Source organism: Fibroporia radiculosa, assembly GCF_000313525.1.
Source record: "Fibroporia radiculosa TFFH 294 genomic supercontigs, scaffold4635, whole genome shotgun sequence".
NCBI classification, from domain to species: domain Eukaryota; kingdom Fungi; phylum Basidiomycota; class Agaricomycetes; order Polyporales; family Fibroporiaceae; genus Fibroporia; species Fibroporia radiculosa.
The window spans coordinates 43,522-60,833 of NW_012133409.1; the positions used below are offsets into that span (position 1 = coordinate 43,522).

The 17,312-nt window shown below is 49.8% G+C and overlaps 9 protein-coding genes across 9 annotated transcripts; 3 read left to right on the top strand and 6 right to left on the bottom strand.

The window, feature by feature from the left end:
- Positions 1-191: 191 nt before the first annotated feature.
- Positions 192-2,479, bottom strand: FIBRA_05511 (uncharacterized protein; the record flags this gene model as incomplete). Its single annotated transcript, XM_012327274.1, has 13 exons — positions 192-261; positions 322-399; positions 449-544; positions 593-671; positions 725-800; positions 850-996; positions 1,027-1,083; positions 1,148-1,271; positions 1,328-1,475; positions 1,532-1,698; positions 1,755-2,047; positions 2,105-2,295; positions 2,353-2,479. The coding sequence occupies 13 exons, from the start codon at positions 2,477-2,479 to the stop codon at positions 192-194; spliced, it is 1,653 nt and encodes a 550-aa protein (XP_012182664.1).
- A 1,190-nt stretch (positions 2,480-3,669) lies between these two features.
- On the bottom strand, positions 3,670-4,411 carry FIBRA_05512 (uncharacterized protein; the record flags this gene model as incomplete). The annotated part of the gene is made up of 3 exons (XM_012327275.1): positions 3,670-4,208; positions 4,280-4,339; positions 4,396-4,411. The coding sequence occupies 3 exons, from the start codon at positions 4,409-4,411 to the stop codon at positions 3,670-3,672; spliced, it is 615 nt and encodes a 204-aa protein (XP_012182665.1).
- A 377-nt stretch (positions 4,412-4,788) lies between these two features.
- Positions 4,789-6,231, top strand: FIBRA_05513 (uncharacterized protein; the record flags this gene model as incomplete). The annotated part of the gene is made up of 6 exons (XM_012327276.1): positions 4,789-5,113; positions 5,191-5,308; positions 5,363-5,651; positions 5,704-5,855; positions 5,907-6,027; positions 6,082-6,231. 6 exons carry the CDS (start codon positions 4,789-4,791, stop codon positions 6,229-6,231), a joined length of 1,155 nt encoding a protein of 384 aa, XP_012182666.1.
- Positions 6,232-6,340: 109 nt separating this feature from the next.
- Positions 6,341-8,482, bottom strand: FIBRA_05514 (uncharacterized protein; the record flags this gene model as incomplete). Its single annotated transcript, XM_012327277.1, has 12 exons — positions 6,341-6,572; positions 6,629-6,690; positions 6,743-6,772; positions 6,828-6,844; positions 6,892-7,171; positions 7,224-7,388; positions 7,447-7,700; positions 7,755-7,860; positions 7,914-7,951; positions 8,006-8,069; positions 8,121-8,307; positions 8,370-8,482. 12 exons carry the CDS (start codon positions 8,480-8,482, stop codon positions 6,341-6,343), a joined length of 1,548 nt encoding a protein of 515 aa, XP_012182667.1.
- Positions 8,483-8,885: 403 nt separating this feature from the next.
- FIBRA_05515 (uncharacterized protein) lies at positions 8,886-10,998 on the top strand (the record flags this gene model as incomplete). The annotated part of the gene is made up of 10 exons (XM_012327278.1): positions 8,886-9,236; positions 9,291-9,431; positions 9,489-9,590; positions 9,644-9,808; positions 9,861-10,001; positions 10,055-10,244; positions 10,298-10,430; positions 10,492-10,661; positions 10,721-10,834; positions 10,892-10,998. 10 exons carry the CDS (start codon positions 8,886-8,888, stop codon positions 10,996-10,998), a joined length of 1,614 nt encoding a protein of 537 aa, XP_012182668.1.
- Positions 10,999-11,189: 191 nt separating this feature from the next.
- Positions 11,190-11,916, bottom strand: FIBRA_05516 (uncharacterized protein; the record flags this gene model as incomplete). Its single annotated transcript, XM_012327279.1, has 4 exons — positions 11,190-11,338; positions 11,393-11,607; positions 11,669-11,727; positions 11,788-11,916. The coding sequence occupies 4 exons, from the start codon at positions 11,914-11,916 to the stop codon at positions 11,190-11,192; spliced, it is 552 nt and encodes a 183-aa protein (XP_012182669.1).
- Positions 11,917-12,164: 248 nt separating this feature from the next.
- Positions 12,165-13,983, top strand: FIBRA_05517 (uncharacterized protein; the record flags this gene model as incomplete). Its single annotated transcript, XM_012327280.1, has 9 exons — positions 12,165-12,312; positions 12,367-12,554; positions 12,604-12,737; positions 12,793-13,098; positions 13,149-13,243; positions 13,298-13,326; positions 13,380-13,533; positions 13,587-13,725; positions 13,782-13,983. The coding sequence occupies 9 exons, from the start codon at positions 12,165-12,167 to the stop codon at positions 13,981-13,983; spliced, it is 1,395 nt and encodes a 464-aa protein (XP_012182670.1).
- Positions 13,984-14,185: 202 nt separating this feature from the next.
- On the bottom strand, positions 14,186-15,731 carry FIBRA_05518 (uncharacterized protein; the record flags this gene model as incomplete). Its single annotated transcript, XM_012327281.1, has 6 exons — positions 14,186-14,414; positions 14,471-14,548; positions 14,602-14,701; positions 14,758-14,868; positions 14,923-15,288; positions 15,344-15,731. The coding sequence occupies 6 exons, from the start codon at positions 15,729-15,731 to the stop codon at positions 14,186-14,188; spliced, it is 1,272 nt and encodes a 423-aa protein (XP_012182671.1).
- Positions 15,732-16,311: 580 nt separating this feature from the next.
- Positions 16,312-17,241, bottom strand: FIBRA_05519 (uncharacterized protein; the record flags this gene model as incomplete). Its single annotated transcript, XM_012327282.1, has 4 exons — positions 16,312-16,572; positions 16,640-16,932; positions 16,986-17,052; positions 17,107-17,241. The coding sequence occupies 4 exons, from the start codon at positions 17,239-17,241 to the stop codon at positions 16,312-16,314; spliced, it is 756 nt and encodes a 251-aa protein (XP_012182672.1).
- Between the last annotated feature and the right edge of the window lie 71 nt (positions 17,242-17,312).

Sequence of the window (17,312 nt, forward strand, 5' to 3'; positions counted from 1 at the left end):
TAGGTTCCGGAAGTGAACTGGAGTTAATGAAAAGCTTGGATATGAGGCCATGGGCAAAGAATCATACTCAAACAACATACAGACGCCCGAAGCACTACAAATACAACAACGGCTAGCAACGCCACGACCAAGAAGGGGAGCACGTCACCCTTCGACGGAAGCCATGAGACAGATACATGTACGCGGCTCAATCAAGACTTCGCGAGCGACGCCCTGACTGGATGTTCCGACTGAAAAATCAAGTCGATTTCCTCGAGGTTCCTTTATGAATCAAAACAAGTTTAGATTCTACGTCTGGAGACATCAATGCGCAAGACCTACCGTCCTTTCGTTTCAATAAACGCAAAGTAGATAACAGCAATGCCAAGGGCGTCCCAGCATGCATAGAAAAGGTAAAATCTCCGGACACACGTCAAGAGCGCTCGAACTTGGCAGCGTAGTGACTCACCTCCAGCCTACATTTGCGATAGCAACAGGTGGCAAGTACGTGTTGAACAAACCACAAGCATTGACAAATAGATTCATGACAGCTAAGCCTTTCGCCCTGGAAATGATCGACAGGTCAAGAGCCGCCGATGCTAGCATAAGCTACTGGCGGACGTGCCGATTGTTATAGGACAAGACCTCCACGGGGTACAACGACTGCATTGGTGTCCAGACAAACGAAAACACTGTAGACAAAAGTAAAACTCGAAAATTCTTTGGCCTCAAGATAATTACTCACCGACAAGGAATATATAGAGGAACGCGATGCCAACAGGTCCCGCCTTCGGATTTACCGGTGTTAATGCCGTGCAAATCTATTCCTTATATGAGCACGAATAACAAATTGTAAAGTCGAAAGCTCACCGTAATCACAACCACAGAGAGAGCCATGCCAGTGGAACTTAGCATGAGTGTCGGTCTCCTTCCCCATCGCTCAATGAAACGCAGCCCAGAGAGGGCGGATATCATCATGATAGGCGTCTTGTCAAAAATGTCGACAATCACTCGGAGCTACAAGCCTAATGGGGTGAGCAAACGCACCTGCAAGGCGTTCAACATCAAAACCATATGCTCATTTGTGACGCCGGCAGCCTCAACCTACACCCAATCATCGCTCAGCATGGTGTTAACTGCACAGGTACTACAGATATGTACGACGCACCATAAGTGGGAAATAATAGCTTGTCGGCGGAAGATCCCACTGCCCGAAGAAGGCAATGCATGTAACGAGGAAGAAACGATGTCGATCGGACCTAGTGCGCAAGAGACCACGGATGTCCCACCATCTACGAGCGGTCCGTTAATGCTTGTCTCCGCACACAACAAATCGGAACACCGGTACCTCTTATCCGTTCCGCTCTCAACCTCTATCACTTCCTTCATTTCCTTCATTTGTAGGCGGACGATCCCGCTATCGGCATCACCATTGCTGTGATACCTCGCAAGAATCGCGCGGGCTTTCTCATCTTGGCCCTGGCCGATATACCATCCTGGCAGAGGAAAAATTCAGATCGCCGATACAACCAAGAGACAGAAGCAGAGGTACTTGGAGATTCTGGGATAAACCATATGAATATTAAGACGAGTACGGATGGAAGGGCTTGAAGGCCCATAGGGACTCTCCATTGGTAATCGGGGTTCCCAGGTACGTAGGAAAGACCGAACTCAATCCATGTCGAGATGATTGTCCCGAGGAAGAAGTTCGCTTGGTAGCTTTTGAACAGTCAGTCGAAAGGATTTAAAATTTTTGAATTTTTGATAGGACTTACGCTCCAGTAAGAATCCCACGATACGCAGGATGAGACATCTCCACGACATACGCCGGTCCTATAATTGCAGGATTCAGAATGCCAGGTTCATATGAAGAAAGTCGAGCAATCTGACCGGCGGTTTGGGCAATCACGGCGCCCAATCCCAGAACTACACGTCCCGCGATCAGGTAATTGACGTTTTGTGCTGCCGCCTGGAACACCGCGCCGACGAGACATATAAACGATCCTACTCCCATTCCGTATCGACGTCCCCACTTGTCGGAGATCTGGCCAGCTCCAAGGGACCCTACCTATGCAGGAAGATGTGTCGAGATAAATAGTGATCTCCATGATGAACATTGACGTACCATGTTGCCAATCACATATGATGCTGCGAGAAGTCCCTGCTTAGAGCCACCGTCCACGGAGAAGTAGACTTGAAAGCTAGACATCGCAGACGCGCCTCCGAATGTGTTGGAATCGAAACCATTCGTGGCCGAACAGAGGTAGGCGACGAACACAACTAAATAAAGCCGTATCATACTAGGAGACCACGGATCTGAATTTTGGGAGCATGAATGTCGATTAGTAGCCTGCAGAAACTCTGGTAACGCACCTGGCTTCTCCTTAGCTAGCACTGTTGCCAGCTCAGAACGAGGCGGCACATCTTTCGTGAATTCCTCGACGTTCTCTAAGGAAGAGTGATCGACATGTTTAACATCGTCTAATTTGTCTTGCGACATGCTGATACGGGCGTTGTAGCGTTTGAGATCGAGGTAGTGCGGATCCCCAAACGAAGTGAACGTCGCGAGGAGTCCCTGAAGGCCACCGGCATATTCGAACGAGGGCGTTCTTTAATAACATGGCACGAAGGCCTGGCTCGTCATCAGTTGGCCAGAGGTTATCGGAGGGACGGACCACCGCACACAAGACCAGAGAGGAGTAGATGACCAAAACGAAACCTCCGAGAATTCACCTAGGCGATTCCCCGCGTATTACCCCGCAAAGCAATGTAGAAAATCACCAGGGATCATCATGCGCCTACAATTTGGAGCGGCGAATCGCGCTCGTGTAACCGACTGTGGATTTTAGCTGCGCGGACATACGGTGGTGCAAATAAAGCAGAATTTAGGCGGTAGCCATGTATTTGTGTTAGTTTTCGACGGAGAGGTAGGATGTAGACTAAGCTCGGCAACCTGCTTCGATTTGATTAGACCATTAATCAGGTAGCAAGGAATGGTCACGAGGCGTACCATTGAACCTGACGCGGGTCATCCTCCCTTGACAAAATACGTTATGGCGACTCACCTGCTAATAGCCGATGAATCTGGCAGCCGGAAGGGTCAGCAGTGCAATTCCAGGCGCCAGTGCCTGCAAAGTATCTTGCGTAAGTTTCATCTCTGCCAATCGGAGCGGTAGTCGACAACTACAGTACCGAGTACAAGACCGATCATTTGTTCGAGCTGATATTCCCACAGCAGACTGGAAGAGGGATACTTGGTGATTTAGTAGCCGCGCACACATGGCACGCTTGGAGCCAGATTTTCTCGTAGCATGATGAGATCATTTGAAGTTAAATACTCACCCTCTGTGATCAAATCAGTTTACACGAAGAAGAATATTGCCGCTGGACGCACAGATAATTAACTATATACATATGAATAAGAAAATGCACCACTCGAAAGTAAACAAAGTGGATTGTGTAGACCAATCAGCAAATTTTCGACAGAGTCGAAATCACCATTAATGTCAACGACATTTGAAGATAAATACAGCAGAAGAAAAGCCCGAATGAGTCCACAACCTAAAGACCGTGTCCCATACGGGCAACGAAGCAACAAATTCCAGCAACATGGCATTACGTGTCGTGACGTACGATGGGGGAAAACAGAAGGATTCCGAGGATTGGAGTTGTGGACCTTCTTGACGAACGTCACGCCGCCCTCGGGTCTGTCTCCCAGACAATAAAATGGGCTCGTTTTGATTCGGCGGCAGATACGGGAGCCCAAAGAGCATTAAGGTCAAACCATCCCCCAACAGCTGGTGGATCCAGGTCCTTTGGAACGTGGGCATCAACCGTAATACTGGAAGAATCCACTGGATCGTGTGTGCCGAAGCCAAGATATTCACTGTCAGGACGCACGCCGAACTCCAAATGAGGCCGGCTAGAGGCAAGCTGATGCATTACAACGTGACAAGCCATGATGAATAGGAGGAGGATGAGAAGGACGGTGGCGCGTGCGCGGGTTGTGTATGACCAAAGCCGTTGAGACTCAGGTTTGGGAGTCATCGGGAGCTGGATCTGGGCTGGAGGACGGGGCAGGGCCGGAAGCAGCTTAGTTACGCGTTGCAGAAACGTGGGCTTAGGAGGTGGCATTAGAAAAGCAATTGCAAAGTCACCATCATGAGATGGAGATGATGGAGTGACGATGATAGCAGGAAGAACTGCTTTTTCATCCACCAGAGGAAGTGCTAAGTCTTAAGGCGTCACAGAAATGGGGTATCAGTATGCATATCCAGTTACTGCACAAGAACACGCTCACCAAGGGGAGCAGGAATCAAAGTATAATCCAAACGCTGCGGTAAGCGGTGAATACGCGGAGCTGACACACATACGTCAGTCTTGAGACAAAGACGAATATATTTCAAGCGTACTAACCACCAGAACGACGCATGGTGACTCGGTTGGGGAAAAAATTCGAAAAGAGCAAAAGGTGCTATGCGTATTGCAGTAGTACTGTAACAGAGCTCGAGCCCGAATGCGCCGGTGGCAATAGAGCCTGTTTGAGTAAGGAGTGTGGGTTAGAAGGAGCGTGGGTGCGAAAACGCAGAAACCGAGAGAGCACGAGCGCGGAGGTTGCAGGCAACGACGGCGACGAGGCTTGAAGCTGGAGGAGGAGGAAGAGGAGGAGGCGGGCGAAGAGCGAAACAAGGGGACAACAGCCGACGACGAGCGCCAATCCGTATCCCAGCGCCTCGACCTGCCAGCCAGACGCGCATGCCTCCTCCTAAGTATACCACAGCGGGAAACTCTCCGGAAACATCACGCACAATGTCTCTTCTCCAATCTCCCGCTCTTCGGAGCATTTCTGCCCCAATTCAATCCAAGGTGCTGCAATCTGGGGCATACGTTCTCTCGATAGTGCCCTTGCCATCCCACTATGCCGTCTCTGCTTCCTCTCCGGATAATGCGATCCATCTTTTCGACAAATCTCGCTTGGACGATGTGCAAACCCTCGCTGGGCATGATTCTTCTATCACAGCCCTGAAGCATGCACCCAGTCTTGCTGGGTCTTCGTCTCCTGTTCTCGTCTCCTGCGGAAAGGACGGTGTGGTTAAAGCATGGGATGCCCGTTCTCCCTCAGCGGCCCCGATAAGTCAGTGCGAGATCGACGCCGTGCTTCGGGTTTGTGACTGAACTTAAAGCGAGCTTGTGATGCGTGATTGTGGACAGTGATTGCCCTTACTGCAGGCAAGCCTCAGGCTCTTCTCTCGTGTGATGTCTCCGCCAGTGGCACGACGATCGCGGCGGGCACAGAGCTACAGGGAGAAGATGCTTCATTGCTCTACTGGTAAATTTTCTCGTCCTATGCGACGTACAGCGTCATTCTTAGCGTTTCTATCAGGGATCCTCGCAACCCGGCAGCGCCCTTGCGCACACATTCGTCTACGCACTCCGACGACATCACGGTGGTGAAATTTTCACGACAAAGTAACAGTGTGCTCCTCTCAGCGTCTTCCGACGGGCTTTTGTGTACGTCCAACGCAGAGGAAGTAGACGAAGACGAGGCCGCTCTTCATGTAGGCAATTGGGGTTGCAGTATCGCACAGGCTGGTTGGATCCTTAAGCAGAACGGGTCTTCCAGTGTTTGGGCGTCCAGCGATATGGAAACTATGAGCATTTGGTCTGACGAGGTAAATAACATCAGCCATAAATCGTGACGTGGTATAATTGACAATTGGATAGCTCGACTTGGTCCAGGACATTGACATTCGTCTACCCTCGGTACACAGGGAAGATTCGACATGGGTCACTGACTATGTCATTGGATCACATAATCATTCCAACATTTTTCGTGAAGCAGACAACGACCTCAGTCTCTTTGTCGGCTCAAACGAGTATGTACCTGCCGGGTGCTATGTTACTAGATAAGCTGATGCCCTTTGCAGAGGAGATATCGCTCTCTTGACTCGTTCTACGTTTTCAAATGTTGACGCTTCTTGGGTGCTTTCGCACACTTGGACGACTGGGCACACTGAAATCGTTCGATCTGTTCTCTGGGATGAGGAGGTGGGTTCGTTCGTGCTTTGTTGTTCTTAGAATGACACTCTGAATTATCTGTAGAACAACGTTCTACTAACCGGCGGCGAGGACTCCAAAATAAATGCATGGTCCGCACCTGCATTTGATTTGTCGGATCGTAACAAGCGTGAGATTGATGCCATGGACGTTGACAAACTTGACAGTCCAGCTCGCAAAAGACCGCGTTCGTAGCTATTCATGGTCCTGTATTTGTGACACAAATAATATTCAATGACTCAACATGCTGTTGCTGGGTTGAAAGTGTCAGGATAGCATTGGATGTAATGCGTATGGTAATATGCTACATTCGGAAGGCACCAAAGCCGTTCCCTGCACCGTCCCATGTGGTTGAATACCCACCCTTAATGGTATCTTGTCCTATTTTCCTAGCGGCAAGCGCCAGAGCTAAACCTACAGTGTCGCGTGTATCTGTGGGCTTGATGATGCCGTCGTCCCATAGACGTGCTGTCGCATACAGTGCAGTGGATTGTTCCTCAATCTCCGACTTAAGTGTTGCGTGTTTAGTTGGATCCCTAATGAGGTTGATATGATATTGGACTATTCACTGGATCGCAAGCAGAAGACATACTTAGAGACTGTGGCCATGACTTGCGAGAGTTGACCAGGGCCCATCACGGATACCTTCGCGTTCTGTAGAGAGACTCATGATCGCACGAAATATCATTAGTCCAGATGAACTCACAGGCCACATCCACAAGAAACGCGGAGAATACTGCGAGATACCCATTGAGCGAAGTGTCCAACATCATGAGATTCGCTTAACTCACAGCCCGACCACACATGCCTGTCGAAGGGATCAGCAAAGCCCAGGTACATCACAGTACACCTTACCATAATTTCCAGCGCCATAACTTCCTCCCACGATGACTGTCAGTTTAGGGACGTCGGCACACGCAACAGCTCGAACCATCTTCGCGCCGTCCTTGGCAATGCCGCCGCGCTCAGCTTTCGAGCCAACCATGTATCCCGTGACATTCACGAGGAATAGCAATGGGACTTGGCGTTGTGAGCACAGCTGCATGAAATGTGTTGCTTTGAGCGCTGATTGCGAGAATAATATTCCGTTGTTCGCTACTATCCCGACAGGATAGCCATGAATATGCGCGAAGCCCTAGCAACCGCGAGAGATGAGTAGACACGTAGATTTGTAGCTCGATACGAACCGTAACCATAGTAGGCCCGTATTCTTTCTTGAACTCCCGGAATCGACTACCATCAACTATGCGCGCAATCACATCCCTCATATCAAATGCCTGCCTCAGGTCAGTGCCGACAATTCCATGCAGCTCGGATGCAGGGTATAACGGTTCCTCTGGGAGGGCTGGAGGCTGTGAAACCAAAAGTTCACCGCGGCGACTGTGTTACCCAGGAGCAAGGCCAACTCACCGGGACTTCCAGACTTCCAGCTTTGCCAAGGTCGCTAATGATCCCACGGGCGATGGCAAGAGCATGTTCATCGTCTTGCGCAAGGTGATCCGTCACTCCACTCTCGGAGGAGTGCATTAGCCCACCGCCGAGCGTTTCTTCATCGACTTCCTCACCCGTGGCTGCCTTTACTAGAGGTGGGCCAGCCAGAAAAATGCGACCTTGTTCCCGAACAATGATATTCTCATCAGCCATAGCGGGGACATACGCTCCACCTGGACAAAGGATTTATGGATGAGGTCTACGGCACGAGAAAAAAGTTGCTTTACCGGCGACGGAAATCCCGTGGACTATAGCTACCTGTGGGATACCTATGGCTGACATCTGAGCCATGTTGTAGAAAATGCGACCAAAGTGCTCTTTGTCGGGGAATACCTTGAAGAAAATTATAAGTGGGTGAGACTTTAATGACTAACCAAGTACCGTACATTAGCCTGATGCGGCAAAGCGGCCCCTCCAGATTCAACTATGCCAAAAGCACGTCCATATCAGATTTACCTAAGCCCTAGGTGTGACATACCAACATAGACACAAGGTAGCCCATGCTCTCTTGCGATTTCTTGGGCACGCAGGTGCTTCTTAACCTACATCATGATGAATTTTGCGTGACCCTCGTTTACCGCACATCAACTTACTGTTAGCGGATAGTATGAGCCACCTTTGACTGTTGCATCATTGACTACTATCACGCATTCTCGACCTGAAATCCGACCAATACCAGTAATAATTCCAGCAGATGGAACTGATTCTGGATACACCTCGTGAGCAGCTAGCGGCGACAGCTCAAGGAAGGGCGTATGTGGGTCGAGCAGCAGCGATAGTCTGAGTAAAGACTACATAGGCATCTTCCTTTAGTCATCAATCCTTCAATAAATATCGCTCACCTCTCTCTCGGTAATTTCTTCCCCGCCTTCCTCATGCGCTGGATTGCCTTCTCTCCACCGCCTAGCCGAACAGCAGCCAGCTTGGCGTCGATATCTGCTACAACGTCGTCCATTGCCTTTTCCTTCTCATTGAATTCTGGTGATGATGTCGAAATAACCGACGAAAGGACTGAATGATAGTACGTCCTGCGATCGAGTCCTGAGCGACATGAGCGGAGCACTCTTGTGCCATAGCTTAATGATCTCATTGAGATACAAAGCAAGACAGAGCTAACTGGGCGGAAAAGCTAGCGAAGAGACGATAATCCAGAATGAAAACGAGCAGTGGACTTTACCGAGTGTTCAAACAATAACTTGGGGTCGACTCAGAATCTCGGACCACTGAATCGGAAGTTCACCAACTCGGAGTTGATCGAGTTCCCCGCATTTTGCCTGTGGCACGAGGTCGCCCGGCAAGCGCCCGTGAGAGCTCTCCCAGCCTGAGAGTCCCACCACCCTCGTCTTGTGTCTCTTGTCATGAGTGCACTCGCAGACGAACTTTTAGCTGATCTCGATGGCCTTTCTGAGGGCGAAGAGGGACCGGAGCAGGAACAGACAAACGAAGGCGACCAGAACGCAATTACACCGGGCCCTTCAAATGGCGTCAAGCGTAAGGCATCTTCGGACGACGAAATGTCTGACGCAGAGGGGGTGAACGAGGATGGTGATGATGAAAAGGCAGTAGGTGGTCTGGTCCTCGAAGGTGGCGTGAAGCCTGCCGAAGAGTTGGATGTCGAAGAGGTGCAGCGCATGGAGTTGGGCGGTATCGAAGACGTGCGGAAGGTGGCTAAGCTTGATGGTAGCAAACGAATGGGTGATATTCTTAAGGTGCGTCCCAAGACTATTCCTCCATATGATTTCTGACGATGTAGGCACACTCAGGAAATCGAAAAGTATCAAGCCAATCCCAGTACTCCGGAGCAAATGTTGTTACCTGCGCATTCCAATCCGGAATACAACTTGATTGTACAAGCCAACAATCTTTCCGTGGATGTGGACAATGAAATTCTAGTTGTTCACAAGGTGTGCCTAATATTGCTTCTGACGCAATTCAAAACCCATGACATCAGCCGCTCATAGTTCATACGAGATCATTATGCGCCCAAGTTTCCTGAACTCGAGCAACTTGTCGGAGATCCAGCTATGTACATCCGCTCCGTGCGTGCCCTCGGCAATTCAGAGGTATACCTTTTGCATGTGTTGCACCAACCGCTTGCCTGATCGTCTACATTTAGGATCCGACGAAAGTCGATTTGGCTGGCATTTTACCTCCGGCTATTATCATGAGTGTTCTTGTCACAGCAACTACAACTTCTGGGCAAACACTGTCAGACGCAGAATGGGCAACTGTCCAGCGTGCGTGCGACCTTGCTGATCGTCTAGAAGAGGCACGGAAAAAGGTGAAGCTCCAATTTTAGGTATCTTTCTGTTGATATTCACCCCTAAACCTAGATCTTCATGTACGTTAGCTCACGAATGAATATACTCGCTCCGAATCTATCCGCTATCGTCGGTACCACCACAGCTGCGAAACTGCTCGGAGTTGCTGGCGGCTTGAATGGTCTTGCGAAAATGCCCGCTTGTAATGTCTACGTAAGTACATCATGCTTAGCTCGACACTTTACTCTGACAATGGTCTCGTTCAGCTCCTTGGAGCGCAACGCAAGATCGCAGCCGGCTTCTCAAGCGCCACTCAGCGTCGCCATACTGGCTTCATATTCCAGTCTGAAATCGTTCAACAGACACCCCCTGAATATCGTCTGAAAGTCCAGCGTACGGTTGGTGCAAAGTGCTGCCTAGCGGCAAGAATGGATTTAGAGAGACATCGGCGAGACGGTAAGTATTACACAGCAACTGTCATTGCATGGATTGACGCTTCGCGATCGTAGGTTCTTACGGAGAGGAGCTTCGCGATAAGATTGAGAAGCATATCGATCGTTTAGCCGCACCACCTCCGAGCAAGATTGTGAAAGCGTTGCCTATTCCGAATGACGGCCCGAAGAAGAGGCGCGGAGGTAAACGGTCAGATGCCCACACCCCGAGTTGTTCCCACTTTACCTCGCTAACCAGAACGTTGTTATAGGGCGAGGAAGGCCAAGGAAGCGTATGCCCAAACGGAGCTCCGCAAGTTGCAAAATCGCATGGTGTTCGGCGAGCCAGAAGAGGAGATCGGTGCCTTCGACCAATCTAAAGGACTCGGTATGATTGGATCTGGCAAGGTCAGGGCTGGTGTCGGTGAGGCGAAGAGTAGAGGTATGTGATTCGTGATTGATACATGTGGATACTGAATGGATCATCCGCCCCTGTTATAGCGAAACTGTCCAAGGCGAACAAGCTCCGCACGGCTGCACTGACACGAGCCGCTCAGAGCGGAGGCACCCAAAGTTCTGGAACGTCCACTTCGTTGACTGTCACCCCCGTTCAAGGTATGTATCAGAAGTCTCAATGTGACAGAATATAGAGCTGACCTATGGTTGCTTCAGGGTTTGAGTTGACAAACCGTGCTGCTGCAGCACAGCGTGTGAAGGAGGCGAATGAGCGCTGGTTTGCCGGGGGCACTTTTTCATTCGTTGGTCAGAAAGGAGCATGAGTTCGCACTCGCAGTTCGTCGTGGTACGCGTACATACATGAACGACTTTTGCATTCATCCATGTTTTGCCATAGTCAGAAACTATCATATCACAGTAACGTTATGCGAGCTGAGCACCACTAATCATACATCATACACAACGGTAAGGACAGGAGGGAATAGCAGAAGAAAAGGCGAGAACATGTAACGTTTCATGCCGACGGGGCATGAGCCGTCGCTACAGTCTCCCCTGTCGCTGCGCTTTGTGAGACGTCGATAAACCCTGCCTTAGGGTTGGAGGCGCTGGAGCGCTTCGTCCTGTAGTCCCGAATTGCAGAGCGGATAGCGTCCTCAGCGAGCACTAGTCAACACAATCAGTCAGAATATTGCGATGAGAATGATATATCAGTCTTACTTGAACAGTGCAGTTTTACCGGGGGAAGGCACAATTCTTTTGCGATCTCCGTGTTCTTAATCTTTTCCGCTTCCTCCAACGACAAACCCTTCACTCGCTCAGTCATGTACGAACTAGACGCAATGGCACTTCCACACCCAAACGTCTTAAACTTGACGTCTGAGATAACACCATTCTCGTCCACACGAATCTGGAGCTTCATGACATCTCCACAACTGGGAGTCCCCACCTATTAGCGAACTCACCTCAGCAGCAAATAATAATCGGCATACTCACGCAGGTGCACCAACAAGGCCTGTGCCAACATCAGCATCGTTCTTGGGGAGTGAGCCCACCTAGAATCCGGTGAGTTATCAGATAATGCCCAGAACCGCCGAGACCACAATATGACGCACATTTCGCGGCTGCTCGTAATGCGAGATCACTTTCTCGTGATAATTGCGAGCAATGACCGGGCGCACAGCAAGGCGACTGGCGCGAGGGGTAGTATTGAGGACAGTTTTGACGAGGGATGAGCGGAACATGGTGTAGAGAGTTGGGAGCGGCTTCAGAGAACTACGGCCGGCCGATACATATACATAAGCGTTCCCGGCGGAGTTTGAAGGGGGATTGAGTCACGTGATGCTTCTGCTGCCGCAAAGGGAGCCACGCGGCAACGCGCTATGCATCACTGTGGACGCAGGCCTTAGACGCGATTTGGAGGACCTCCTCTTGAACCTTTGCTTGGACACCCTCGCTATTCACGACGGTGGACTAGTCTACGTCTACCACCATGGGTACTCCTTCATCCTCTCGTCCTCCCTCTCCATCGCCACTCCGGACTGACATGCCTCTACCCGGGCTGGGCTACTTCTCTGTGCCGTTCGAACGATTTGCGCGCGATGAAATTTCCGACTGGGCAAGCGGATTTACTCTGCTTGGTATGCAAATCAAACGAGGATTTTGATAACTCTGGCTGAGATGCGTCATTGCAGATACCCTGGAAACATATTTCGATTCACGACTAGATCTCCTACAGCGGCGCCTGGCAAAGCAGAGCGAGCGACTGAAGACGCGGGCGGAGGAGACTCTCACTGAACTCAAGAAAGATCTTTTCAGGAGGAGATCTTCCGCAAGCACAAGTCAGCAGTTCGAACGGGAGATGCAGAAGTTCAAGGTGAAGGTTAGTACACGCAGTCTAGTGTCCGGACAATCATTCAGTTAGTCGACAGGTGTCGTCGCGATTGATTTCATTGGCAGATGCATGGCATACGGCAAATGTTGTTCGAACGCGTGAAAAGCTGACGTTCTTCTGCGGCGTGATGTCTATTCTTTTCACGGCACTGTTGTTTGGCATGGCTCCTGAGTTTGTGGTTTTTTTATCTCAAGATGTGCCGTGGCTGAATCATCGCGTGCTATAGATGGATCCACATTGCATATACTCTGCAGGCGGCATATTACCTCCCCATGCGCGTGTTTATATACAAGAGACGCGCATGGCATTACTTTCTGTTCGACTTGTGCTATTATGCCAACATTCTCAACTTCCTCTACATCTGGCTGGTCCCGTCCAGTTCCGCACTCTTCGTCGCGTGCTATTGTTTGTCGCATGGCTCCCTGGCTTCCGCTGTCATAACTTGGAGGAATAGCCTCGTATTTCACGACTTCGATAAAGTGACGTCGTTATTCATACACGTCTACCCTCCGCTTACATTTACAGTCATTCGGTCGGTGATTCGTGCCTTACCATCCGACTTCTATCTAATATGTTAATCAGGCACTTCTATCCTAACGCTGAACAGCGCTTCCCTGCGTTGGCGGAACTGCCCCATTTAGAGCCAATCAAAGCGCTGTTATTGAGCGGAGCCATCTGTGCGTCCATATTATTCATTCTGACCCACTAATTTGCTAAGCGCTGACTCACAGATTTGATATGGCAAACACTCTATTGGAAGGTCCGTTAAGAGTCTCATATGTCGTTATTCCATTAATAATGTTGCTCGTATAGTTCGTCTTCATCGACCGCCGAACCAAAATTGAATCGGGGCAGCGTATGACATCGCTTTCGTTCCTGTTGAACGACAAGAGAGGTGTCATTGGACGAGCGTTGTCGAAAGTTCCACGACAGTATCGGGAGACCGTGTTTATGATAGGACAGCTTGGTAAGTCAACCTACATCACATGTCAGTTAGATACTATCTGATGCGCCATTCAGTATACTCCGTCCTGACTGAATTGCCGGCCGTTTTCCTCCTTTATGACAGCTCTCTCTGGAGTGGGGTGTTCCTTATTTTCATCTTCGCCGTCAGCGTGTGGAACGGAGGAGGGTTCTACATTGAGGTATTCGGGCGAAAGTACGCATATTCCATCTCATTCCATTGTCCATGCGTTGATATCCCTTGGGTTTTAGGTTTGAACGAGAATTGGAGGCCTTGCGTAAAGAGCTTGCAGAGGCCACTTCTCGCTCACAAGGCTCAAGTCCTATACTTGACCCCCAGAGTGACGATGACTTATCCACTGTTGCTGGCTCGCCTGATATTGTTGCGAAAACTCTTTCACCTGATATCTCAGCCACTGACTTGCCCCTTGATACGCCTCTATCGTCCAATTAAACGTGCATACTTTATCCTCATGGACCTGTATGACTCGACGCCCCACGTGGTATGCTCCACCGATATAATGTTTCTAGAATTTATCGGCCTCACGCCTTCATCGTAGACAGATAGCTTATGTACCTTTTGACACCATAAATCCGGATGTTGTAATGTTGTTTATGATTTTCACGTATTATGTTATTTTGGTGGTGTATTCCATTCATGATTCAGCTTTCCATATGTCCACGCTGGTGCTCGGGAGATCGTCTGACTGGTGATGCACGTCGTCACTCTCCAATAACGGAGACCGGTTCTGGGGGTAAGCTGTGAAGTTTTCCCAGTGGCTGCCGCTCATGATCCACCCAGCAAAGGGGCCGTTGCTATCATGCAATACAGATTTACCCATTTGATAGTCAGTTGATGCCATCTTCAACTCATTGTAAGTTAGTCTGAAGGATACGTGAGCCACTCGCTACTGGAAGGGCCGGAAAAGGAGGGTTCTCACTGTAACTGCACGGGACGCGTAAGGTTCTTGGCCACCTCGAGGTACAGTTCTAATAACGACAGCTTGCATAAACGTGGTCTGCAGACACATCAGTGGCGCGGCCCGTGCAAACATGAACCATGATATGGCACCTGAATTTTGCGTTGTGGTGATGCTTCGGAGGTACACCACGCCTTATGCCGTTTATGAGCACCTCGGGGCCGGTAGCGGAAGCAGCTGTCCAGCACAATGCTAAAGACCATCATTATTAGGTGCAGAATTCAGTAAGCTTACGGACAGTTACCTACAATCATTGCATGACTTCGACACGCCAAGCATCATTCTAGAATGAATGAATGGTACGGAAGTGAACTCGACAGTGGGTTCATTCAATCTATAACCAAACGGGAGTCGCAATACTAATAATATTCATAAGATGATATCAAGAAAGCTGTGAGGAGATAGGGACGAACAATCATGCGTGCCGAGTCTACCCCAAAACGCCCGCTCACAGTCGTTCTTGACCATCTTCTGCAGGCTAGGCTCGACTTCACCAATAACGATGTATGAAATGTAAAGTGGATTCAGAAAATATGACGCCAGTGCACCCTGGAAACCCAAGACGTTCCATCGCGCAATCTTGTCACTGCAGGACATGCATGTTGTTGGCAGAGAGTCGGCGCGCCCTGGTTTCGTGCGTAGGACACCAAAGAGGGAGTAATTATCGCGACCCCGGGAAGCGGTATTAGGTGGAAGCTCTGGAAATTGAGCAGAATTTTTGAGCGTAGCCATTTTTTCATCTTGGGATGAAGCCAGGAATTGAGTGGACGCATCGCCGCCTGTATCAGATCCAGATTACTATATACCACAGGGATCGTGTGATGAATGCCTTACAAGGAACGGTGGAAGTATACAAGTGTACGCGGATACCTTCACGTAGGCCAAACTTTCCGTTCTTCGCCTTGTAGATCCATGGCGACTCGTACTTAGAGGTTAATTTCGCGGTGACACGCAAAATTTCTTCAAGAAACCAGCGCACAGCACCTCTTCGGGCCAGGACCTCAGCATGGCTGTCATGCAGGGCGTCCCCCTCTCTGGGGAATCGGTTTGTAGGTAGACATTTAGATCCGCTGCCGATGGATATGATTTTGACGGTTTCTGCACTGGACAGCGCGAACGAGGCTAGGACGGTGCATTGCCCAGCAGGAGGTTTGATGCCCTTGAAAGACGTGTAGAGTCCTGCAACAGCTGAAGCTATATCATCGGGCGATATGTCTACCATAAGCCTAAGTTACGAGCCAGACGGAGTCCTACCGGTTTGATCGAAGTGAGATCTGATTCGTTTGCGACTCTTTATGGCAACCTAGTAGGATCGCTACCGCGTCTTCAGACCGGTGGGCTCGTCTGCCAAATGCTCGAATGTCACCTCCGTCACCCATCCCGCGTTGTGATATCCATCGCGATTATGGATGTTGCACCTTTCTAATGCGGCCGACCACATGACATGCCCGGAAGAAAACGAGGTGATTGCGTGGTATTTTAGTGGCGGGGAAACGATGTATTTTCGTGTGGAAACTGGATCCTTGAAGAGTGTCACACCATAATCATATAGTACGCCACCTACAATGAATTCACAAAGTCATCAAACATCCCACGCGAACAACACTGCGTTAATCAGAACACCGACTACCTCTACATCAAATCAATTTTAAGCTATACATATAAGTAAATGGAGCACCATGAGCACAGCGAGTGCCAGCTCAATAAATAGGTATGACCTGAACTCCTTTCGTCGAGCGCGGTAGCACAATTGTTCTGATCGTCCGAATTGGTACAGATACTTTGATCCACTGGATTTTGTCTCAACCGCTGGACAGAACAGGCTGCCACAATCCTGTACCCGTTTCCTCGAGTTGGAACAACATGATGCGATCCCACGCAACAGGGATCATATTAGTCTGGCCACAAAGAATGAGCAATGTGACTGTAGACTGTGTGAAAGCACTCGCCTGAATGAAATGCATGCAGGCACGAGCCACTCTTCGCGCGAGTGTCTGCAGTTCCACACGCCCATCATAGCTGTCCACGGGTAGATCATATGTCATGGACGTGTATCCCGTCCACTTTTGAAACAGTCAATAGAGTTTAGCTCCTCGCTGCGTCAACGTGATACGATTGGAGGGTGCTTACCCGGATCCTCAGCGAAATCTTGCCCCTATGGTCTGCACCCAAATCATACGAAGTATAGTAATCGTTGGAAGAAAGTTGCACGTTGGCCATTGCCTCTCCGAGCATGATTCCGGAGCGGAAACCACCTTTTCTCTTGAACTTGATCATTGAGCTGTTTCGGCGATGTCCTTCGAACCCAACACGCGACCGTCGCGAAGAACGACGCCGGGCCAGACTAGGCGCATACGGGGTACCGTAGCCAGAGGTGGCATATTCTGGATAATAGGAGTCTCTGATCGCCATGTCATCATATGCTGCATGAACGTAAATGAAGGAGTGCAACATCAAATCAAACAAGATTTCTTACGGTGATACTGGCTGACAGTGCGCGAAGGCGCATAAGCAGGATAGGAACCCTGGACTTGAGGGTAAGTCTGCTGTGCAGTTGAATGAGAGTCGACACACTCGAAACGATTTCGCTTACTCACATCTCCGTACACTCCAGCAGCAACGGGTTGGTCATACATATAGTCACTATGAGGATAGCCGGCGTATTGCTGTCCATAAGATAATGAGCGCCGCAATTGAGGGTAGGTACCAGTATCGTAGGCAGCGTATGCCATCGGAGAAGATTGAGCGGGAAGTATCGTTAACGCAGACAGTGTGGATGGGAGAGTCTCCGCAGTAAAAGGGC